The sequence below is a fragment of the Xenopus tropicalis genome, chromosome 3 (genome assembly GCF_000004195.4).
Source record: "Xenopus tropicalis strain Nigerian chromosome 3, UCB_Xtro_10.0, whole genome shotgun sequence".
Taxonomy (NCBI): Eukaryota; Metazoa; Chordata; class Amphibia; order Anura; family Pipidae; genus Xenopus; species Xenopus tropicalis.
Window position 1 is genome coordinate 41,583,674 of NC_030679.2, and position 25,840 is coordinate 41,609,513.

Here is a 25,840-nt window from a genome sequence, read left to right on the forward strand (position 1 = left end):
CACTGTCTTACTACAGGAACCCCAGTGGCTTAAAGCATAATAAGGAGTTCACTGTACAGTGGTTTATAAGATACCGCCAATTGTTCAGCTTAGCCCATTGATAAAACTTTAAATTGCGCCGAATATGTTATCCCAAGTCCACAGTTTGACTTTATATATATATATATATATATATATATATATATATATATATATAAATAAAAAACAACTTCTAATTTGACTGGAATGTAATTGAAATTGTTAGCCAACAGCGTTATTACCTGTATAGGAATAACATTTCTTTAGGCCCCAGTACTACCCACTGTAGTAAGAGCATGGGGTTAGTAAAGGAGGCCAGTATTTAGGTCTACTGATGGGCAGTTCAATTGGCAAGCCATACAACCAACTGTCTTTAAAATGTAAAATACCATTTCTATACCATTCAATTCCGTTCACCTCTCCTGTCTTGTGTAAGCATAGACTAGCATTCATCCTAAAAGGTGGCGGGGTGTCATTAAAATGTTTTTGAGTGTTTTTTTGGGAGAGGGGAGACCTATTGCTATATTTGCTCTTGCTCTTTTTCACATTTTAATGGATTTTGTTTTTCACTGGCTTCCCTCTTGCAGATACAAAGGCTCTGAGGGATGGGCTCCTGCTTCCTATTTAAAGAAGGTTGGGGGTGACCTGTTGTCCCAAAAGCTGGCTGCAGGGTCCAGTGCTAACTCTAGTGCCCTAGACTTGGATGGAATCACCAGGCAGCACAGCTTCACAGGGCAGGAAAGGGAGAGCCCAGCTCATATGAGAGAGGGGCGAATCGATACACGGCCCCCTCATTTTGCAGATATTAAGAGGAGTAAGTATTTTTCATTGTTGAAAAGCTTATAGGGCACCATCGGTTTAACCTGTCACTAAATTCTCCCTTTTCTCTTATGTCATGGTGTTGCAAGTTGTCCATTATTCCTATTGTTGTTTTCTGGTATACTGATTACTATGGGCAGCCACAACAACAACAACCCTAATGCCTAAATCCTAATGCCTAAAATGCCTAGGCATTGCAGCCCTTTGCCTGTTATCTTCAATGGCTCTTCTTTTGTTATATATAAACAACTGTACAAAATCTAATTCTACATTCTTGTGTTACAGTTGTGGCTCTTATTCGAATTATATTTCCTTCACAGTAGTTTGTCAAATATATTAACCATGAAATACTTTTTTGGATTTTTGCAATTTCAGAATCTCCTGTATTGAGACAGAGGCCGCCTCCCCGACGTGATCTCACTATTGTAAGTGGTGCTCAGCCTTTCTTTCTGTATTCTGTTACTATTCCTTTAGCCACTATAAATACCATTAAGCCATCCATACTCCACCCCAACTGTTGTATTTATATTTCTGTCGCATTTTTTGCTCAGTGCATTTGTTCAATATCAATATTGATTGAATGCACTTTCCTAGCTGGTCAATTTGTTCTAAATTTGATCAGATTCAAACTAAGATTTAATAAATGTGGTAATAGTTTGCAAGTTTTACTTCTGTTTCAGCCCCGTGGTCTCAATCTCCCAACACCACCTACTCCCCCACATGTTGAAGAAGAGTATTACACTATTGCAGACTTCCAGACAACCATACCAGATGGTATAAGCTTCCAGGCTGGGCTGAAGGTTGAAGTGAGTGATTTTCTCTGTTGATATAAAAGTCAAAGCATATTAAATACTCTTTGCAGGGATTGGATTTGCACAGATTGGCTTCTTGAGAGTCCAATGGTCAGTGTTGTAAATGTAGTTTAATGTAAAGTTTACTTGAAATTTAAAATGCATGCTACTTATACTGTAAATGGGTTGTTCACATCAAAATTAACTTTTAGTATGGGGTAGGAAGCAGAACTCCAAGATGATTTATAGTACAATTAACTGAAATCCACTTTGTGCGTGCACTGACCCTAGTCTGTCTGTTTTTTCCACCTGGATGCTGTGCCTGTCTGCCAGCGCATTCTGAAGTAGGACTGTAAGGCAGCAGATTGTGTGTTCTTACAATGGAGGACACTAGCTTTGATACACCTATCCACAAAACCCAGATCCCTAGCATTTTTGAGTGCAGATCTCATACCTGTAGTAATGTAAATCCATTTAGGAAGTATTGATTCTACTGTGTGTCTTTCCATAGTGAAATGAGTGTAAAAACAATCTCTTCTTTTTTAATAGGTCATAGAGAAGAATCACAGTGGATGGTGGTATATTCAGATGGAAGATAAAGAGGGATGGGCTCCAGCAACATTCATAGACAAGTACAAAAAAACTAGCAGTGCGTCACGACCTAACTTTTTGGCTCCATTACCTAATGAGATGGCCCAGCTGTGCTTGGGAGATGCCAGTGAAAATAACACTGCAGATGAAGCAACTGGGCCTTGTAGGCCATTGCCTGAACCACCACAGAATGGTACAGACTCCACATCAAAATGGTCCAAGGACTGGAAAGGCAAAGATACTGGATTTAAAGGCCCTTCAGTGGATGTACGAGATCTTGGCGCAAACAGTGTGTATGATGAAGCCGCTGGTGATCTTGAGGAGAAACCAAGCCTACCACCAAGGAAAGAATCCATGTTAAAAACAGAAGATGCTTCTGAACGAACAAGCACGCATCAGCTGAGGGCTCCGCCTCCTAAGCCACCCAGCAGCATGATGGCACCCATCCCTCAGAAAAAAATGCCTTTAAAGGATGCTGGGAAACCAGAGCTAAAAAATGACAAAAGCAAAATGTTCCAGTTGAAAAATGAAATGGGGATCGAGTGTGGTCACAAAGTGTCACCGAAGGAACTAAAAAAACCAATGCTTAAGCCTGTTGCCAACAAACCAAAGCCCGAGCCACCTACAGAAAAGCCTGACTCAATAGCTTCAAATGCATTCTTAAAATCCAAGCCAGTGGTGAGGCCCAAGCCAGTGACAGCTCATAAGACTGATCCTCAAAATGATGATAAAGTTGATATTTCAAACCTGAGAAGCAGACTCAAACCAGCATCAAAATCCCTAGACAAGCCAAATGACCAGGAGTTTACAGGAAATGGTGCTTCCTCATATCCAACACCAACTTTAGGGTCTGCTGGCAGACCAGATCTAAGGCCTTCACAAAAACAGGATGGTGATAGCTCTAGAGATCCTCCATCCAAAGCACTCCCAGTACCCTCAAGAACTGCTGACACTGATCTGAAAGGTGGTTTGGTATCTGGTAAAGAACCACCACAGAGACCTGTGATCCCCCCAAGAAGGCCTCCTCCTCCTAAAAAAGCTAGTGCTGATACAACTGATGGAAAAATACAGAAGGACTCTGAACTTATATCTTCCCCAGTAGGGAACAGACCAATAATGGTTCCACCAAGAGCCAAACCATTCCATCCTTCATCAAGCAATGATGATACCAAAGTCAAACCTAGCTTTGTTCCAAAGACACAAGCACCAAGGCAGATGGATAAAGAAATAAGGGAAAAGCCAGCCTTCACTTTACCAACCCCAGAGGTTTCTAAAGAAACCCATTATGTGGCTATTGCTGATTTTGATGGAGATGAGGACACCAGCAGCTTTAAAGAAGGGACTGTGTTTGATGTACAAGAAAAAAGCTCTGGTGGCTGGTGGTTTTGTAGGGTTCTTAGTGGCGGGCCAAATTGGGAGGGCTGGATACCTTCCAACTATCTAAGAAAGAAGCCATAGTGGCTGTATTAGTTTACGCAAATTCAATAGTCTCCAATTTCATGTGTATTTAATTAGCTGATTAATTTATAGTTTTTACATAAAGCCTGCTTTTTTTTAAAACATTCCGTAATTTTTTTATATTACTATTATATGAACAACAAGAGAAGGACAGGAATTAGGAAAAATATAATTTTGTCCAGAAATTTTGTTAGTGAATTAAATTTCCCGGCTTCACCTGCTAATATTATAATGCAGAATGCCGCTAAGATTTGTAGTCCAGCAATGGTTGAGGGCCACAGGCTGGCTATAACTCCTTACCTTGAGCCCCAAGAAAATTCAGCCATGATTGTTTTAGATGTTGATAAAGGAAGCCCCTATTTGGTTTTGTTCTTATAAAACTAGCTGTATTTTATGTTAGCTAAATCCAATGTATTGTCATTTCTGATACTCCATACTGCTAAAGGGTGAAAGAGGGATGGGCAGTGCAGCAGCAAAGCTGTTCCTACGAACAGCTCATGTACCTTTTATATTCCATCAAACATCTATTATAATAGAAGCAACAAGACATTATTATATTTTTGTTTTGTTTTTGCTATGTAAATAGCTGTTAGAAAGGTGCAATCCAAAAAGAGATGTATGGAATGTGAAAAAGAAATGGAAAGAAATCACATCAGGTATAAACCTTTCCTGATGAATGTGAAATGATTTCCCCTAATTGCTTAGTTCCCCTTTAACAACAGAAAAGTTTGATTCTCTATTTTAGATGAGACCAGTGTAACTGACCAGAATCTAGAATTTTCCTCTGCTGATTTGAAGAGATGGTCAAATGTGGCTTCTTCATTCAAAAAGGAGCTGATGTTTATGCACCTTGGCCATTTGGAATCTTGGTGTATTTTATACAGTTTGGAAATGCGACTCATTGATTCTGGAGTGTTCACACTGGGCTAGTAAGGATGCCTGGTTAATTTAATCATAAGAAACTAAGGAAAGTGTCCTAGTTATCATTGACTAGCCACAGTATATGAAGGCCCCACCCAAGTGCACCTTATTAAATCTTCACCTGGGGAACCAGTCCATATGGTGAAATGCAGGCGCTCAATAAGCTAACTCCAGACTAGGCTTGTACAATGAGAGTAAATTATCTGGTACAGTATAACAGGCATTTTTAGTTATAAATACAGTAGAGTTACCTCTGTAAACAGGCTGGGTTCATCTTTCTTGGAGGACTTTAAGAGTTAAAATGACTGACCGTATGTGCTTTAGTAATGTAATTTTTTTCAACTAATATTTTTTTTTTTTTTTTTAGAAATTTGAGGTATATTTGAGAATTAGGTATTTGTTAGGCTAAAGCTGAAAGCTGTTATTTGTATGTAGCGGAGCTGTGCTCCGAGCTTTTGCTGCCTTCTCTAAAGAGAACGATACAGTGAGTAGCCAATTTGCTGCTGCCTCTCTTGTTGTTCTGTTTACTTTGACAGATGTTAATTTAAACATCAACAAGGCAAAAAACAAAACAAAAAAAAAAAACAAATTCCATGCACACATTGCACATTTGATAGTATATTATTATCCTGCAGTATTATTCTATATCTTGCTATTGCTTCACCAAAATGGGGGCTGCATCCCCCAAGTGCATGTTACTAGTTTCACTGTGGTCTGAAGACTATTAAAATGCATCATCATGAAACCAACAAAATGTTTACTTTGTGTGGCACCCTTTCCTTTTTATATTTCCTGTGTCCGTCCAAAATGACACCCCAACAGGTAACAATCAGATTTAGTCACCTGTGGCAGTTGACAGTTAAAATTTGGTGGCCTGCTTTGAGAAAGAAAAATTGTAGTTGGTTACTAGGCCTGCAACAATCTCAGACCTGGAAGTTTTGTTTTTAACCCATGCACTGATCAAACCCCTGGATGCACCCTTAAATGTGCTCCCAGCTGTGCCCAGTGCTACCTATTTTAATGGGTGAGGTTTAACATTTGGGTACTAAATACAGGGAGGGTTACTGGGATATTTGAGGGGGTTGGGGGGAATTAATTGAGTGCAGAAGAATCCATGTGAGTTGCAGTTGGCATGTCTGCAAATGTTACATTGCACCAAAGGGATTTCCTACCTACTAGGTTTGCCCGGTTTTTGTAAGGTTGTCCAGTTGAAAACTGCCTGCCCCATTTAACAATTTAGGAAATCTAGACAGTGAATGAAGCAGCCATCAGCCTGACATGACTAGACCATCCACTTAATGTCTCCACCCGACCGTAGCTGCCCCCACCAGACTTCTCTACTCCGAAATTGGCAACCCTGCTTCAACCCAGATTGTATTCTTCATGGAAAGGAATATTCCTATATAAAAAATGTGCAGGCTTTATTTACCCAAACACACCAACTGGCCAAACCCAAATTAAACTTACTCTGTGTCTAGAGCTACCCACAACCCACTTTATGGAAATTTGGCACTGCCCCAGGAAAAATGGGCCAGTTGGTATGTGTCTGCAATAATTGAAGATTTTTATGTTGTTTACATACATTGACCAGTCTCTGGTCCACCAGCTCTAGTGAAATTCCAACTCCCAGTATCTTCCCAAAAAACTTTGGCTGTGGGTGGAATGTTGAAAGATTTGGTTACATAGCAGGTTGCAGGTCTCTGATTTACGTGGGGTTCCCCCTTCTCTCAATCAGCCCCTGGGGGTATATTTGTAACTGAGCCAAAGTGACCTTGTCTGACCCCTCTCATTGTGCCTTCACAGTATTACACATCTGTTACATGTTCTCTGCTTCCTTTAACACATAATCAGCCCTCTATTCTGCCAAATTGAATTCACTTCTCACATATATATATTGTAGCAATGTTGGTGGGAGGCGTCAGCCACACCTACTGGTAACAAACCAGCCTGGGTATTACTGTTTATACCACAAGGGAAAAATGGAGAACAGACTTCAAATAAGACATTTATGACTAATGGCTTCTCTTATATAATTAGAGGGCTTATATATTTCTCCTCCAGATATTCGCTACAAAAATTGATCATTATGGATATTGTCTGTGTTTTATATATATATATATATATAATATATAATATATATATATATATATATATATATATATATATATATATATATATATATTCCTAGCTTTGTACCTGCCTATGATGCCTTTGTTTGTCCAAGCTTTCTGTATTTGGTGTTTTGTCTTCTGTAGTATGACAAACCCCAATCTCATCCTAATAAAGTGCTTTTTTAAAAAAGTAAGTTCCTGCTCTGTGCATTCTTCGAAGGTAAAGCCTACACTTCATTGCAAGTCTTAAAAGACTGGTAATGTCATAGAGTGAAAATATATATGTATACATATCTGTTAATCCAGCTCTTATTTTCTCACCAACTATTGTTTATGAAAGAGGCTTTTATTCTGTAATCCTGTAGAGCGTCATGAATGGCATTTGACCCATGTTTATATTATATTTCTGTATGACTTGATCAGGTTCCACCCACAGGCATGCACAGAAGATAATCCAGGGGTTACAAAGTCGTGAACGAAAGCAGCCCCTTTTCCTAGATTAAGGGCACTTGCACATCAGCAGTCACCATTGAAATAAGGGAGGTGGGGCCCACTGCTCCAGCCTCACCCCGCCCCTCCACCTAAGGGCCCACCGCTTTCCATAAATACCAGCGCCAGTTGAGTATTGGGCAATGCATTCCAGCCCCCTAGTGCTCCACTAGAGAGCCTGCTGGTGTGCTTGGGCCGTTGGGGCCCAACAGGACCAGGGCCCACTGAGTTTTGCTTGTTCAGGAACTCATCCAGGCCCCTGTTGAAGGCATTAACAGAATCTGTCATCACAGGGCATTCCCCAACCTCACCATGAAAAACCACCTACGCTGCTTCAAATGGAAGCTCCTTTCCTCTAATCTAAAGGGGTGACCTCTGGTGCGTTGATTGGTTTTATGGGAAAAAAGAACATACCCTATCTGCCTATAATCCCCTCTAATGTACTTGTACAGAGTAATCATGTCCCCTCGAAAGCGCTTATTTCAAGAGAAAAAAGACCCAACCTCGACAGTCTAACCTCTTAACCTAAATCTTCCATCCCCTTTACCAGTTTAGTTGCAGTCTCTGCACTCTCTCCAGCTCATTAATATCCTTCTTAAGGACTGGAGCCCAAAACTGCACTGCATACTCAAGGTGAGGCCTTACCAGGGACCTATAAAGGGGCAAAATGATGTTTTCATCCCTTGAGTCAATGCCCTTTTTTATATCCCTCTTTATTTGCTTTAGTAGCCACAGAATGGCACTGCCTGGAATTAGACAACTTGTTATCTACAAAAACTCCCCAGCTCCTTCTCCATCAAGGATACCCCCAACAAACTACCATTTAGTAGATAGCTTGCGTTTATATTATTTCTACCAAACTGCATAACTTTACACTTGTCCACATTGAACCTCATTTTCCAGTTTGCTGCCCAGTTTTCCATGGAACTTCCTGGTCATTAATAAACAAGTTAAAAAGCAAAGGACTAAGGACTGTCCCCTACGGTACTCCACTAACAACACTGGTCCAATTAGAAAATGTTCCTTTTGCCACCACTCTTTGTAATCTATCCTTCAGCCAGTTCTCTATCCAATTACAAATATTATGTTCTAGGCCATTATTCCTCAATTTGATCATTAACCTTCTGTGAGGTACTGTATCAAACGCTTTAGCAAAGTCCAAGTAGATGACATCAACTGCCATTCCAGCATCAAGGTTCCTACTCACCTCCTCATAAAAGGCAACTAAATTAGTCTGGCAAGATCTGTTATGCATAAAACCATGCTGGCACAGCATTGTGAACTGGAATGTATTCAAGTACCCTATCCCTTATTACCCCTTCAAAAAGCTTTCCTACTACTGATGTCAGACTAACAGGCCTATACTTTTCAGGCTGAGAACGGGATCCCTTTTTAAAAAACTGCACCACATTAAGCAATTCGCCAGTCTCTCGGCACCATGCCAGACCTCAACAAATCCTGAAAAATTAAGTGAAGAGACTTGGCAATCACAGCGCTCAGCTCGTTTAATACCCTGGGATGAATCCCATCCGGCCCTGGACCTTTGTTTACCTTTACATGTTCAAGTCTCTTTTGACCTTCCTCCCGAGTGACCCATCAGTAGCTAAATTACTAGAACTGGGCATATTAAAAGGGAAGCCTTCATTAGCTGGCTCCTCAGATATATACAGATGAAAAATAAGAGTTCAACATGTATAAGTGCTCCTAGTCAGGAATTAAACCCACACCAGCCCAGAGCCACAGGTAACATTTAGTAACTTTACCACTGGCCTATTTCTCCTTTCTAGCTAGCTCTAAACCACACCATTGTTTACATTATTCAGAAGAGGATTATATTAGTCTTTAGGACCATCTGTGCCCCACAGACAGTTGCCTGATAATGAGTTTGTGCGCTCATCACCTGGTCTAGGACTGCACACTTCTTCCCAATCCCAATCTAGTGATGTTACAAACTGATCCACAGACCAATCTGACCAGTTTATTAGTTGCCATAGGTTACCTTTCAAACAATCTTCTTTAAAAAGGTATCATTTTAAACAATAAGCAGTGGATGTTGTGCATCTGGGCCCCAAGGAATACACTTGATACTGGACCATACACCATTCAGCTCACCTTGCCAGGGCCACTATTGGGAGGTATGGGGGTACTGCGGTGTTGGGATTCCAAGAGGCATAAGTTTTATTTGCGGTCCACAGAGAGGACAGGGCTTGTGGGGAATGGGATTGAGGTGCATGTGGGTTTCGCCATAATGGAGTGTTACTGGGGTGGATTGGGGTATGCAGTGGAATAACTATAATAATGCTGACCACACATCTGTGGGGAGGGGTCAGGGGGCCTGGACTGGGCCTTTTTTGTTTGGGGAAGGGGGCTATCATTTTTTTTCACTGGGCCCCCAATTTACTTGTTCAACCCTGGTGAACAATGAACTAATAATTTGGTTCCCTGTGAGTGAGGACCCTACTACTAATTGCCCACTATGGCATTCACCTCTCAAGAACGCCCATAACAGAAAATGGAGAGCAATTTCCAACACTTGAAGGTATTTGGGTTTCTGCGCAGTCCTGATAAAACAAGTTGCTCTAATGTTCCCATATAACAGCAATGATTTGAGGGCAACTTTTTTTTTCCAATGGACCAGGGAAACTTTTATAAACCAAAGATATCCAGCCTACAACTCTTCAACCCCCCTGGATGTCACTGGGATAATAGGTGCATAGGATATTTTGAATTTTACTTGCTCCATTGTAAATAATAAGACCACACAACAAAATAGAGACAGATTCACACAAAAACCTTACTAGAAGCCATTGGTTACCAACCTCAGGTCTAAGATGTTTGTGGGATATAGTAATACCACCATAACATGTATCTATGTTATTGCCAGAGTCATAATACATGCCCTTATTTCATTGATTGGGTCTCCATGTGATAAAAGATATCTCATTTTTACGCTACACTTTGTATAGATCTACACAGGGTCGGACTGGGGGGTGCAGGTGCCGGCTGCATCCCCTAACCCCCCCCAACCCCCTCGCAGAGTCCCCCAACCAACGTCCTCCCTCAAGCACGCGTAAGTTTAGCGCATCAGGGGAGGAACGGGCAGGCAGAGGGAGCTCCGGCAGGGGCTAAATTATTCTGAATGTATCACATATTGAATATTCAATATGAATGGCAGAAGTGCTTTCTATTAGTGTCCAGTTACAGAAATGTATTATCATTGCAAAGTGCACAGGAGAGTAATAATTATTATTAATAATAATTCCTGATAATTATTCTTTATAGCACAAACATATTCTGCACTGATTATATATTTCATAGACAGGACATAAGAAATGTATATACACTGTGGGGAGGGGATTATTAAGTACCGTATTTTTTTTTTTCACAATTCATTTTTTTTTTTGGGCTAAAACTCAAATTTTCTATTTAAAAAGTGACATTTTTGTAATTTATTAAGCATAAAAACACTAATACAAAACTTCAAAGCTGTTGAGCTCATGTAGAAGTCGATGGGCAACTGTCCTGTTTCCAATTAAAAGATCTGCTTTTGCTTCATGGTATAACTGGTTTAACTAATTTTTCGGAAGCTCTGTTTGTGGAAAAACACAAAAAAATTATGGTTTTTGTGTTTTTTCTGTGTTTCTATTGTTCGTGCTTTTTTTTAAAAGGCTGTTAATAAATGACTTGGCATTCATGATTTTAAAGAAAGTGAGTTTAATCATGGTTTTAAAAACTACTATAACCACAGCCATGAGAAAGTTGCTAAATGGGCCTCCCCACTGTACTAAGGAATAAATGCTATTCCTGGGAAATCAATACTAGAAAATATATAAAGGCTACCCCTGCTCCAAAGTTCCTGCAGTCTGATTGGGTGTTTCTAACTACTAACAAAAACTACACATACCACATACACTTTACAAGGTGGGCATGTTATGAACATTAAGCAGCTGAACCTCTAAGGAAGGACCATTTTAGTTCCTGTTGGAACTGTAAAATAACATCTTATGGTCATCAGCTGCTGCTCATAGACATATTCCGGATTGGAAGAACCATTGTTGATAAGAAATTTACTGGTTGGTCATGGCAATGCATGAAGCCTATGTAGAAGTGTCATTTGGGATTAGATATTCAGGTGCAAAGACTGCTTTAGATGCACTTATTTGTGAATTCATTAATATTGAAAAGTAGAAATACTGCACATGATATGTCTCCATTATCTGAGATGAAACTGAGGGAGAATACCATAACTGAGTAAAGAGCCCTAGAAGCTTTCTCTGTTAGCTTAAGATTGCAGCTGCCATTTTAGCTTGGTCTCCATAGCTTGCTGCTTGCAGTTTAGCCATTGTAGCTCAGATTACACATTCCTAAGGGTGGGGGGAGTGAGTTTTGTGAATTCTTATGGGAGGGGGGAAGCAGGAGAAGGGAAAGAGGAGAGACATATGCGCAGGTTCTGGCCCCAGGAATGGTGGGTTTTTCTGAGAAAGGAAGTCAGATACCCTAAGAACATGTTTACAAAAAAGGAGACAAGAAGTCCTGTGTTTCTTTTGATAGAGGACTCAGTGCAGCTTTTCTGTGAGTGCTTATTGCTGTATTTACATAGACCTTTCTAATAAAGCTTACTTAGTTTTTACCTTTCCTTCTCATTTAAGTTAACTTTGAGAATGTTATAGAGTGGTCAATTTTCAACTGGTCTTCATTTTTTATATTTTTTTAATTATTTTCCTTCCTCTTCAGACTCTTTCCAGCTTTCAAATGTGGGTCACTGACCCCTGCAGTCAATACACTATTGCTCTGTAAGGCTACAATTATACTGATATTTTTTATTCTTATTACTTATCTTTCTATTCAGTCCCTCTCCTATTCATATTCCAATCTCTTATTCAAACTACTCTCTGGTGGACCCTAGCAACCAGTTAGCTGCTGAAATTCCAAACTACAGCTGCTGAACAAAAATTGCAAATTGTCTTTGAATAACACTCTCTACAACACACTGAAATATAAACAACATGTTTAAGAAAGTTCTGTAGGGTTAATATGGCCTTTTTTTTTGCCAACCTGACGATGAGAGGTGTGTACCCCCCACAACATAGTTTCCATTTGGTATGGTACAATAAGGCTAACACAGCAGCAAATATTGTTGTGTATTGGGCTCCCTTTATCTACAAGAACTTCTTCTGCCATGCCATTCTTTTTATGTCCATCTCCGTCAGCTGTCAGCCCATAAAAATAACTACGTGATCTAGAACCAACTTTATATCAAGATCAGCCCCAAGTGTGCTAATAGTGCCCCGGAGGAAGCCATAAAAGCAATGTAAGCAATTTATTTTTTTGATTTCCAAACCCCCACTCGGCATATGGAAGAATGTAAGGACTGCCAAAATGAGGGCCATTTATAAAGAGAAAGAACCACTGTACATCTAATGATAGCAATTTGAAGGTAGTGCATTAACTTGTATTAATGCTGATCATACATACTGTATATACTCAAGTATAAGCCTAGTTTTTCAGCACCCAAAATGTGCTGAAAAAGTCACCCTCGGCTTATACTCGAGTCGGGTGCCTTGGGTCCCTCCAGACTAGCACCCTCTGTCCTTTGTGTGCAAATTAGGCAACCCGCAACCAGACCCTCCAGCACCCTGGCCCACTCCCAGTCGCAATACTTATTCCTCCTTACGTGTCCTCCGGGACTGGGTCTGCTGACAGTTTGCCAATGCGCAATGAGCGTGGGGTAATTCTCATATTGTTTTTGTTGACCCTTTTCTCCACTTACAGAGCTAGTTTACTGTTTTTCTTTTAAATAAATATTTAAAAACATATACCCCACTGATGCCTCAATTTATGTAATTTTACTGGTATTTATTTTGATTAATGAAACTTAGCAGTAGCGGCTGCATTTCCCACCCTAGGCTTATACTCGAGTTAATAAGTTTTTCCAGTTTTCTTAGGTAAAATTAAGTACCTCGCTTATATTCGGATCGGCTTATACTCAAGTATATACGGTATGTGATTTATTTGCCTTTGTTCCAAAATGTGTTTACTATGGTGTCATTGTTGTGTTTTGATGTCATTTTGCATCTTTTAGGGGTATAAATTTGGACGGGCTTGTTTGTTCTGGTTACAAATATTGAAAGCATTTTTTTTTTTAATTTAAGTCTCTTTGGAGGTCTCTATTCCATATATATAGTAGCCCCAGTGCATGGGAAGAAAAAATTCCTGACTCCAAGAGGGGAATGTGCAATGAGCATGTGCAGTGCCACTGACACTTCTAACAGAATTCAAGATGGGTAGCTCCTGTGACAACTGTAAAACCTGGATCATTGCTGCTATTGAGATGCTAAACCTTTAGGCTGGTGCAATAAGGACATTGTATAAAACATGGCATTTCTATCCATATTCATTTTTGGGGGTTTTGTATAATTATTTTCCTTTCCGTTTGTTTCCCTTGGTTCTGTAAAGCTCTTACTGATTGCACTTGCTGTTTCAACCTTTTGCAAGATTGCAAGATGCCAACAATTACTGTGTGCTGGAAGTTGGGTATCAATTAAAAATAAAAATTTCCTTTCTCGTGCCTCTTTTTCTGGTTGATAAAGTTTTATGTTGTTTGTTTTTAAATAGGCGTTTGTAACGCCAGCCATGAATGTTAATGTAAAATCAGCCATGCTGAATGCAAGCCTTGGAAATGAACAGGGAAACATCACACATTAGTCACAGTGACAAGTTTATTTAAGACATATTGTTTTAAAAGAATCCTCAATAGGACCTTTCTCAAGGATAAAACAATAGTGTTCACACCAACTTTAAATACACTCTCAAAATCAACAAAGTGGAAATGTGCCCAATCCCCATCATCAGACCATTATACCATTATCCAATGTTTTTGTGAATGTGCAAATTCAAACGGCCAATCTCTAACCATCAGCAGTACATATATATAGTCATAATGTATAGATTATATAAATTATCACATCAGTGTTTCATTCAATAAAACATTGTGCATAGTGTAATCACATAGTTACCATACAATATAAATACATAAAAGTGCAATGCTAAAAGTATGATTATTATTAATAAAAGTGTAATATTCGATCTCACCAAAAGGTGTCACCTCTGCATCATATAAGCTCATATAGTGTCCTTGTAAAAAGTGCATTGATAAAAAAAATCCTGTCGAAAAAGTATGAATGTAACTCCTCCTCAACAATATATTCTAATATTTAAGCATGTTTTTATATGACGCTATTTAGGAAGTACAACAAAGCACAACAATAAGCACAAATAAATACAAGGTACAGTTCCAATAAGTTAAGAGTTAAAGAGACAAGAGGATGGAGGTCCCTGCCCCGTAGAGCTTACAATCTAGATGGGAGGGTAACTTACAGACACAAAAAGACAAGTATAAGTGCTGTAGGTGCCAGTTCCCAGATCAGGGGCTGTGCGAGTGCTCCAAGAGGTAGTCTTTAAGTTTAGTTGTAAAAAGACTGAGGGAGGATTCTCTCCAGAGGAAATCAGGGAGGGCATTCCCAATGTAAGGGGCAGCAAGGCAGAAAGGTTTAAGGTGGGAAACAGCAGTAGTAGTGGGGGGGCGCAATCAAGCGGTTGCTCTGTGAGGAATGGAGGAGTCGGCCAGGAATGTATGGAGACACAAGAGAAGAAATGTAGTGAGGAGCAAAGAAATGGAGAGCTCTATAGGTTTAGAGAAGGAGTTTGTTAGATATTCTTTGTTTAATGGGAAGCCACAATAAGGACTTTCGCAGTGGAAGGGCCTGAACTCTCCTGGATGAGCGGAGGAGAATTCTGGCAGCAGTATTTAATATAGACTGTAGGGGGGAGAGATTGGAGTTAGGGAGGCCGGTTAGTAGCAGGTTACAGTAGTCAAGTCGGGATAGGATGAGAGCATGCATGAGCAGCCTAGCGGTTGCAGTAGAAAGAAAGGGGCGGATTTTGGCAATACTACGTAAGACAAAGTGACAGGTTTTGACAGTGGTGTTAATATGGTTAGAGAAGGAGAGACTGGAGTCAAAGATCACCCCCAAACAAGGTGCCAAATCGACAGGGTTGATGAGCGTGCCATTGATAGAGATAATAAAGGGGGAGGGGGGGTAGGAAAGATCATTAGTTTTTCTTAGGTTCAGTTTGAGGTGGTGTTGGTTCATCATATATGGAAAGAGTACCGTTCACACAGGGACTTAATGCAAAAAAAGCAAAGAGTTTATTGAAACACTTTGCTTTTTTTGCATTAAGCCTATGTGTGTGCGGTACTCTTTCTATTCATATATATTCATAGTGGTACATCCATGGAGGAGACAAAGCATTATGCTACCAGACATACTTGGGTTTCTGACAGCTTTGTTAAAGTTGCCTTATTACTGTATATAGAGCTCTTTGTTAGATCTACTGACAACATTCATTGTATTTTAAAAAAAATACTGACTGATTAGTTCTTGTTAAATCTTATGTGTTTTTAAATATGTTCCCAGCTCATTCCGGAAATACCTACTACTGTATTATCTTATAAGAAATACTTTTTTTCAGCTGATCTTTCCCTGAAAAGTCTAGGATGCATCACTCTTGGACGATCTCATACTTGATCCTCTCCTTCACAAGGCAAGCAAAATCCGACTGCGAAGTCCATGTTGTGTTGCCAAACGCTCATGAGGCGCAATATTCTTTAAGTACCGCCTACCCCAAGTAAGTATTAATATTCGCACAGCTTCTCCAGATATTTTACGCGTTTAACAATTCATATGCGTTTGTGAATCATGTGTTAGTATTCTTTCCATTCGATAATTACCGCAATGCGTTAAAAATAACGCATTGTGGTAATGCGCTACTTAACCCATGCGATATGCGGATTAACGCATGCGAAATTACTTTGATGAATCGGTACTTATTTATTGCATGCTTTTTAATGCAAAAACCATGCGATAAGCGTTATCGCCGTTTAGTGAATCGACCCATATATTGTTTACAGAAGTGATAAAAATATCCCAGTATATTTTGAAAGCTTACATTGTCCCGAAAAAGACAGTGTATAATTTCACTAGGTAAACTAAAAGGCCCCCCACACAATGTAGCACAAAATGTTTAAAAAAACAGAAGGGGAGAGCTAAAAACCAGCAAAACAAGGGGGATATTAGAATAAAGACAAAGTTGGGGAATGACCAAATAAATGTTGAGGGTTATTTATTTATTGTCCTACTTATTCATGGAGTCTGCAGAAAGCTGAATAGAATTTTTTTTTAGTATATACAGTATAGAGATATATGTACTACTGTAAATGTGCCTGAAATGCATGTTTACCAAATATAAAGCACAGATAACTTGTGTAACTAGAGTAAAGGTCCCCATACACTATAAGATCCGCTCGCTTGGCAATGTCGCCAAGCGAGCAGATCTTCACCCGATATCCCCACCTACGGGTGGGCGATATCGGGTAGCAAGTTGCTTTAACAAAAAATAATCCAATCGTTTGGCCCTGGGGCCAAACGATCGGATTACATTTGCGGCCATGGGGCAGTCAGTTCGGGGACCGCATCAACGAGCCGATGCAGTCCCCGATCCTACTGGATTTTCTAACCTGGCCGATCAATATCTGGCCAATTTCAGGCCAGATATCGGTCGGCCAGGCCGCTCGTTTCTGCCCATACAGGGGCCGATTAGCTGCCGAATCGGTCCAACGGGCCGATATCGACAGCTTCTATCGGCCCGTGTATGGTGGCCTTAACCCTCTTTCAGGAGACACCGGCTGTTCCTGGAATTAATTCATTGTAATTACTGCAACTGACTCCCTTCCCAAAGCCTTCAAATTGGCAGTTGTAGGTCTGACCAGTGGAAGCTAATTCTAAACACAGTTCAGTAGAATCTCAGGCTTTAATTTAATTGCAGTAGAAGGTCAGCTTGGTTAAAAAAAAAACAAAAAAACTGTAGTCTCTTCCTTCATATGTGGCATTGAAAACAGCAATGTTTACTACAAGGAAGCTATGACTTTTTGAAACTGCACTGGAGCCACTCTGGATTGCACTGCTGTTATATATTTTGTTTGGATTCTTTGCCAGCTCTTAGTGGTCCATGTATTATACCTACCACATTTTACAGTGTTGTCTTTACAAGTCCAGCTGTAATGTCCCAATTTGGTTTTGCACCCATATTTTTCGGCAAATTCATAGCAACAGTCGTGCCTGCCTTCATTGGTTGTACAGACCTGTAGCAGTATTTACAAGCATTACTGGTTTTGCTTAATGACCCTGCCTTGATATGAACAAAAGGGCACACACTAGTATTCAAATATATTGCTGGTAAATAGTCTTTTGTGCTTGGCATATCTATTTGTTTTTCACTTAAAAACCTGTATTCACATTTAAAGATATTGTTTAATTCATCATACTTGATATAAGAGGGGTAATTCACCAAAGCCCTAAACGCAATGGCTAGAGCACTAAAGGTGACCATACACACCATATATAACACACCATATATAATCGGTGTGTGTTTGGTGGGAGATGAGTTGACCGATATCAAAAAAACCTTGGACATTGGTTGCCTCGTCGGGCAGGACTAAAAAATTAGTATTTATGGGGTAAGCAGGTCTTGAAATAAATGCAGACATAGGTATTTTCAATGCCTATCCTGATAGCCCTTCTGCTTCTATAGTTCTGCAGCTCCATGGAGGAATTTAACTTGCTTATTATAGATGTAATAATTATTTAATGAAAATAATATCCCAGGAAGTTGTGTGAAACTATTCTTTATCTATTTATGCTCTGAACCTTGACTGGGGTGCCTAACTCAGGAATAGTTTTGCTGACCTTTCCAACCAAATGGATCTTTCAGACTGTGGTGATGCATCCCCCCTTTGAGAACCCTAAATGCTTCCATCCAGACCACACTACTCACAAATAAATTACACCAGCAGCAATTTTTTAGTGGGGAAGGGTCGGCCATAGCTTTATTAAGCATAGTAAATAACCATCCTTGCTATTAAGTACTTAATTTTGTAAGACACTATTCAACTCAACTATTCAACACTATTCAACTATTTAAACAGAGGTTAACTAAAAGAATTTTGTAGAACTGCAGGAAAATAAAGTAAAAGAGAGAACAAGAAGGGCAAGGAGGTTGGACAAAAAGGCCAGATAGCCATTCGCTGAGTCAGAGAAAGAGGAAGCAAGAGAAAGGAAAGGAGGCAGCCCTTGGCCCACCCCACCTATTATATAATTATGTCCTGTTTCCACCTCTGCCCATCACTATTTACATGCTTGTGACAATATTACCCCACCCCATTTAGTGACATCACAGATGGCTGGTTAGGGCACGGGTACATAAATAGTGATGGCTTGGTGGGTCAGTTAGTGCTCAGAGCAGCAGTGCCGGATTTGTCTTGCCGGCGCCCCTGGGCTGCCCCCCCGTGCATTTAAAGTCCCATACGGAGCAGTGGGGAGAGGTCCCCATTGCTCCGTTTGGGAGCCAAATTTAAAAATTATGTTGTGGTGGGGCAGCATGCCACCCCTACATTTGTGCCACCCTAGGGCCTTTGTGGCCTCGCCACAGGGTCAGGGCTGGTTCAGTGCGGGCCAACTTCTTGTCAACCCACATATCACTAGCTGAAATAAGAAAAACTAAGAAATGTTATGGCGTACAGTCAGATTTGCTACAGCTTAGAGTTTGAAATCACTTTGGATACACCTGCATCAGGGACTGAGGCTGTGCTTAGATTGTGTCTACCTATGTATATGTTTTATGCCCTTAACCTTTTACCAGTTGAATACATAACAAGCCACATAAATGGAAAGCTCAGTCATTATTAACTATAATCACACACTGTTTTAAGCTACATACCAATCTGTGTTATCTTTTGGCACTCCTTGTCCTCCCAGTCCACAGGCACCCGTATCCAATGTAATGCACAGCGGATCGACCAGTTCCACATTGAATGGCCCCGGCTAACTGAATTAGCCCTCGCCGCTGCAATATGTGAGGTTTGTTCAACTCTCCATTCAAGGCTGTGATATTAAATATGACAGCATTAATTTATCTCCATGCAAATAATGGTCTTAAATATATAACTTCACATTGTGTAATTAACTTAATTATCATCAGTACATTTCTTAAACAAGTTCTGTGTACACACAGCATATGCTCTGATATAGACAAACTGCACAAAGAAACTGTACTACAAGTAGTAATATATTTATGCATTTTTCAATACAAAAACTGTGTGCAATGCAGAAATTGTAGAGTTGCCCAGGGAAATACTTTATGCATATTTAATTAATTTTAAGGTGTGTTACAATAACGCTATAGGTCATATGTGTATGAACATAATCTGGTCTCAGTTTAGATCATTTGGGCTTTTGAAAATTGCTCCACAGTTTTCATTTACAGAAAAGTGCATACAATGATTTAGTGTTTTTATACCAAACAAAAGATGATTGTATGAAGCCACTCAGGTGTGACTTACACAACAAACTCAAAACAAACTGTCTTACTGAAGCATCTGAGGGCTAATTCTATATAAATACTTCTTCATTTTATATGCACAAAAAATCTGAATGATAGGCCTGAAAAATCTGGTAAATGTAGTGATTTCCACTGCTTCTACATGAACGCATAGAAAAGCAGTTTTAATAACCTGGGGCCAAACAAGCCTTTCAAGTCAGATAAGTTAACAGCCATAACTTTTACTGAAAATGTTAATCCATAACTAAACAAAATATGGCAACTGCAGTTTCTGTCACAGGAATGAACACACCCACTTAGGAGTCTCCTGGAGCAGCGAGAAGCACTGACTCCCAGCCCTGCTTAGCTCCCCATACAATACAATATTTTCCAGGCAATTGCCTGAAAAATCATGAAATTAGAAAAAGTTATTACAACAGTAGATTCACAATAAATAACCTCATAAGAAAAAAGGGAGTGAGGGAGAGCAATTTTGTCTGCTAACATAGGCGGAGGGTGACTTTTTTGTTTGGGGAGGCTAAATATGGGCCGTACACAGACCGACCTACAGCTAATGTGACACTTAGTGGATTCGCTTCTGGTGTAAAAAATTAACCTCCCAACTACCTCTTGCCGTTCCTACTGACTCCCAGGGATACTGTGCAAAAGTGCGGGTGGGGGTGCTTTTTTTTAACCCTAAAATGCTTAGGATGTAAAAGCATTCATACGTGCACTTTTGTTAGGGGTTCTCTATACATTTGTGTTTGTGATCAGTTAGCTTCAAGGGGTAGTTAACCTTTAAATTAACTTTTAATATGATGTAAACATTGATATTCTGAGACAAGTTGCAACAGGTCCTCTTTTATTTTTAATGGTTTTTCGGTTATTTAGCTTATTGTTCAGCAGCTCTCCATTTGGTATTTCAGCAGCTATCTGGTTGCTAGGGTCTTATTTACCAGGTAGTGGTTTAAACAAGAGATGGGAATATGAATAGTTAAGGGGCCTGCATGGAAAAATAAAACTGTAGCTTCACAGACCAATACTTTTTGGTCAGTAACCCTCATTTGAAAGCTGGAAAGAGGCAGAAGCGAAAGGCAAATTATTCAAAAACTATAAAAAATTAACTAGGAAGACCAATTGCAAAGTTGCTAGGAATAGGCCATTCTATAACATACTACAAGTTAACTTAAAAGTGAACCTCACCTTTAGATGTGTTTAAGTTAGCTTTATAGAGAGAGAGGCAGCAGGTACTGACATCCCATGCACATTTTATGTAGTGAGACGCAGTCTTTAGATACAAAACCAGCACATTATATGCAGTGAGACGCAGTCTTTATATACAAAACCAGCACATTATATGCAGCGAGAAAAAGAAAAAAGAACACATTTAACCTGGCACACCTATAGTTACCATAAAAACAATTCTTTATTATATACCAAGTAAAAGGTTTTAAAATAAGGGGAAGACAAAAAGGAAATTTAAAATCTTTTTTAAATTTAAAAGCTTTCTGTTATTTCTAACGGCTGGGAGCTGCCTGAGCTCCATGTACCTGTGTACGGCTGGGAGCTGTCTGAGCTCCGTGTAAATCCTAAACGGCTGGGAGCTGCCTGAGCTCCGGGTGACCGGGAGCTGTCTGAGCTCCGCGCACCTATGAACGGCTGGGAGCTATTAGAGCTCCGTGCCGTCTGGAAGGGCTCTATCCGAGCCCTGTGTGAGCTCTTAGCCTAAGCACCGGTAACATCGTACCCAAATATTCACCCCCTGTATGATCAAGGCAGTGGGGGAAGTCGAACAGCGATAAACATACCTTATGTAAGTTCCATAATAACGGTAGTCAAATAATACAAAGTGACAGTCTTGGGTGTTGATCGCGTAGCCGGCGTCCTGAGGGCTTAATGAAGCACCTTACAGTGGGCTTAGCCCGGTTAGCTGCTGAATGATCGACGTACACCCAGACCGCTAAGCTGCCCTCCTTGATATTAAGACATTATTTTCAAGGGGATATTTGGGGCTGCGAATGCGTACTACCGTATTACTCTTCTGTTCCTGTGTGATTAAGTCAGGGCAACGAATATGACAGAGCTCGATATATTCTACTACTTGATGGGATCTGCCAAACTCTGGGTACTATGAGGGTATGATGCTAGTACACTTTATAATACTAGCGTGCCCCATGAATAGTGGTGAATAGGGGGTATAAATAGCTTATCAGCAACAAACTTTATGTGACATAAGTGCTGTCCAACGGCTTCATACTACCTGTAGTGTAATAGGTATAAGTATCTGGAAACAGGGCCCGTCGCTATAGTTGGTCTCTTACGCAAACTATATGCGTTTAGCTACTACTTATGGTGGAATCCGAGGAGCTCGATCTCCAGCATTTTTCACTTACCTGATATAGTGAACTAAGTGGGGGCATTCTGGCCACTATTCACGGGGAAATTAGGACTCCTTGGATTTCCAGTATATTTGATACTTACCTGATATAATGAATCAATTATAGTATGTTATGACCTAAATACATAATTACACACAATCTGGACAATAATAATTGATGAGTACTTAATCTCACACAAACTGTGGTATTGTTTTTTATTATATAGAAAAACGGAAATATATGTAACACAGTAATGAAAATTTGGGAAATAGATTGGATACTTACCTGTGTTAAGACAATCAGAGTGGTACGAACCCGTTACATTTGTTGCAACAAAGTACAAGTCCCCTCTATCTAAACAGGGAATTGGTATTTGGTAACACATTTGCTACTTACCTGTTAGATTTGATTAAAATAGCAACTAACCCTGATATATTCCAATAGAGAGATCTTGATCTATAGATCTGTCAGTGCGACCCCTCTCTAGGTATAGGGTATTGATTTTAAATTTCCTTTTTGTCTTCCCCTTATTTTAAAACCTTTTACTTGGTATATAATAAAGAATTGTTTTTATGGTAACTATAGGTGTGCCAGGTTAAATGTGTTCTTTTTTCTTTTTCTTGCTTTAATTACTATTACACACTGAGCACCCTATTTTTGAGTTGTAGTGCGGGGTTTCCTTCTACTATACATTATATGCAGCGAGACGCAGTCTTTATATACAAAACCAGCACATGATATGCAGCGAGACGCAGTATTTACAGTATGTACAAAACCAGCACATTATATGCAGCGAGACGCAGTCTTTATATACAAAACCAGCGCATTATATGCAGCGAGATGCAGTCTTTAGATACAAAACCAGCACATTATATGCAGCGAGACGCAGTCTTTATATACAAAACCATCACATTTTATGTAGCGAGACGCAGTCTTTATATACAAAACCAGCACATTATATGCAGCGAGACACAGTCTTTATATACAAAACCAGCACATTATATGCAGCGAGACGCAGTCTTTAGATACAAAACCATCAAATTTTATGCAGTGAGACGCAGTCTTTATATACAAAACCAGCACATTATATGCAGCGAGACGCAGTCTTTATATACAAAACCAGCACATTATATGCAGCGAGACGCAGTCTTTAGATACAAAACCATCAAATTTTATGCAGTGAGACACAGTCTTTATATACAAAACCAGCACATTATATGCAGCGAGACGCAGTCTTTATATACAAAACCAGCACATTATATGCGAGACGCAGTCTTTAGATACAAAACCAGCACATTATATGCAGCGAGACGCAGTCTTTATATACAAAACCATCACATTTTAAGTAGCGAGACGCAGTCTTTATATACAAAACCAGCACATTTTATGTAGCGAGATGCAGTCTTTATATACAAAACCAGCATATTATATGCAGCGAGATGCAGTCTTTATATACAAAACCAGCACATTATATGCAGCGAGACGCAGTCTTTAGATACAAAACCATCACATTTTATGCAGTGAGACGCAGTCTTTATATACAAAACCAGCACATTATATGCAGCGAGACGCAGTCTTTATATACAAAACCAGCACATTATATGCCATGAGAAGCAGTGGGTACGGATGGCAGATATTCAGGCCCTGGCACTATAACACTGGCACTGATACACAGCATTGGCTCCACTGTAACTAACTAGAAATGAAAAAAACAATGACAAAAGTAAAAGAAAAATAGAAAGTGCAAAAAACCATAACAAATATATAAAACCACAATGAGTTTTGTCAGGGGGAAAAGTTAACTTACCCTCCATCTGTTAGGGTAGGGGATAGGGATATTATGGATGGTGACAAAAAACAATTTAATTTCAGCTAGTGGGTCAGTCTTTAGAACATATAAAGTATAGTACTTGTGTATAGTACCTGTGGGATTAAAACTGCAGCAAAAGTTCAAAGTTGTTTCTTGGGTAAAGTTTACAGCCTGCAGATTCTTTTTTTTTGTCTTCAATTTTGCACTGCCTCCAGTTTGCAAAATCTCCCGATCCCTGTCTGCATCTGCGCCTTGATTGGTCAATTTTACTGCCTGTCAAGAAAGCTGTGCTCTGATTGGAGAATCCACAAGAAGAAAGATCCAATCAGAGCACAGCTGATTTCTGCAGAACCCGGAGAAGATTTGCAGGACAGTGCAGAAACTGAGCCAGGTTTTAAGGTGCCAAAGCAAGTTTGGGGAGGCTCAGCCTCCCCAAGCCTTATTGAAAATCCGCCTATTTCTGCTAACTACTGCTAACAGCAAATGGCAACATATAAATAATAAAGCATAGGATACAGGAGAGATTATTGAAGTTTTCTGTCTCATGGTACTTTTCGCCAGAGCGGTGTTGCTAATATTTTGTAAACCAATGCTTTACAGAATTGGCAGAGTTGTAAATCTGAAGGATATATATGCTGAAGCTAAAATAAAAAGGATCCTAAAGAAACTAGAAAAAATAATGCAAACCAATATTCACATTTTTGGTGTCTTAGTGGGCACTGTTGGCTCAATTATGAGAAAGCGGAAGTTCCATTAAGTCACCCAGACATTGCCCAGAAAAGGTCTTCCTCAAAAATCTCTGAGCAATCAATAAGTAAACTTAAAAGCCACAATCATACTAAAGGAGCTACAGAGTTATGTAATCCAGACTGGAGTATACACCAACGTCCAAAGCAATATGTGTGATGCAAATATAAACCTGCACAATACCTATGGTCTTTTTTGCATAATGTTGTAAGGCTCCCTGTCTTCAGCCATATTAAAATATTGTTAAAATGAGAAGCTACAAGTGAACCTCTGTCCGTCTTTTAAAAATACAAAAGCAAAAATGCAAAGTACCATAAATAATGTAATTTAAGAACAAAAAGTTGAATGTCATATAAAAACCAATTAAAAGCCCAGATCTTAATGCGACTGAGAATCTGTTTGAAAATTTAGGTGCTCGAACATCACCCAACTAACCTTAATGGGGAATGGTTACTATTCCTCCACTAGAGGATATTAAATTCATTTCACAAACTGTTTTGTTGTAAGTTACTTATCAGGTCTAAGTGGCTGGTTCCACCAGGAGTTATCACTTTGCTGTGCACAACAACTACAACAACATGGTTAACATGGAAAAATCAACCTTGAAACCTATTTGTAAATACTAATTATTACGTATTTGCTAGATCTCCTAGGGCCTAGCAGATAACTTGATATCCAGGGTCAATTCCCATAAAAATATAGACATAGTATAAAAATTACAGGACCCTGTTTTTAATGCTGTATTTAAAAACACAGTGCAAAAGTTACACTAGGCCCAGATACCATTACATGTTTAAAGGTGGTCATACACGGGCTGGTTCTAGCTGCCGATATCGGGCCCTTAGACCGATTCGGCAGCTTATCGGCCCATGTAGGGCATTAACGACGGGCCTGTGAGTCTCTGTGTACTTGAGATACCAGCCTATTTTGCCTCCTAGTCCGGACCTGGTTAGATAGATTATTTCTTCAGTATAGATGAACAAATAATATATGGGCTGATTTAGGTGACCACAATATATTAAATCCTGCTTTACAAAATACGGTATAGGTACATAAAACTCAATTCCAAATACAGTACTGTATACTGCAGGCTGCAGCAGTGAGTGATTGTGTGGTATTTCATTCTTATTTCTTTTTAATTTATGAATAATATTGCTTGAGAATACTAGGGAATTAAAATAAAGGAAATAAATAGATTAAGAAGAGATGAGAGACAGAAGCAGACAAGGGAATGGTATAAAAGCCATGATTCTACCACTTCATCTCTGGAGG

At 39.6% G+C, this 25,840-nt stretch overlaps 1 protein-coding gene across 1 annotated transcript in view; it reads left to right on the forward strand.

Moving 5' to 3' along the window:
* The window catches only part of sh3pxd2b (SH3 and PX domains 2B), a 95,169-nt gene extending 88,269 nt beyond the window's left edge, over positions 1-6,900 (forward strand). The window contains 4 exon segments of the mRNA NM_001016567.2: positions 606-832; positions 1,213-1,262; positions 1,518-1,643; positions 2,178-6,900. Of these exon segments, the coding sequence (NP_001016567.2) occupies positions 606-832; positions 1,213-1,262; positions 1,518-1,643; positions 2,178-3,677 (1,903 nt within the window). The 3' untranslated portion in view covers positions 3,678-6,900.
* The last annotated feature ends 18,940 nt before the right edge of the window (positions 6,901-25,840 follow it).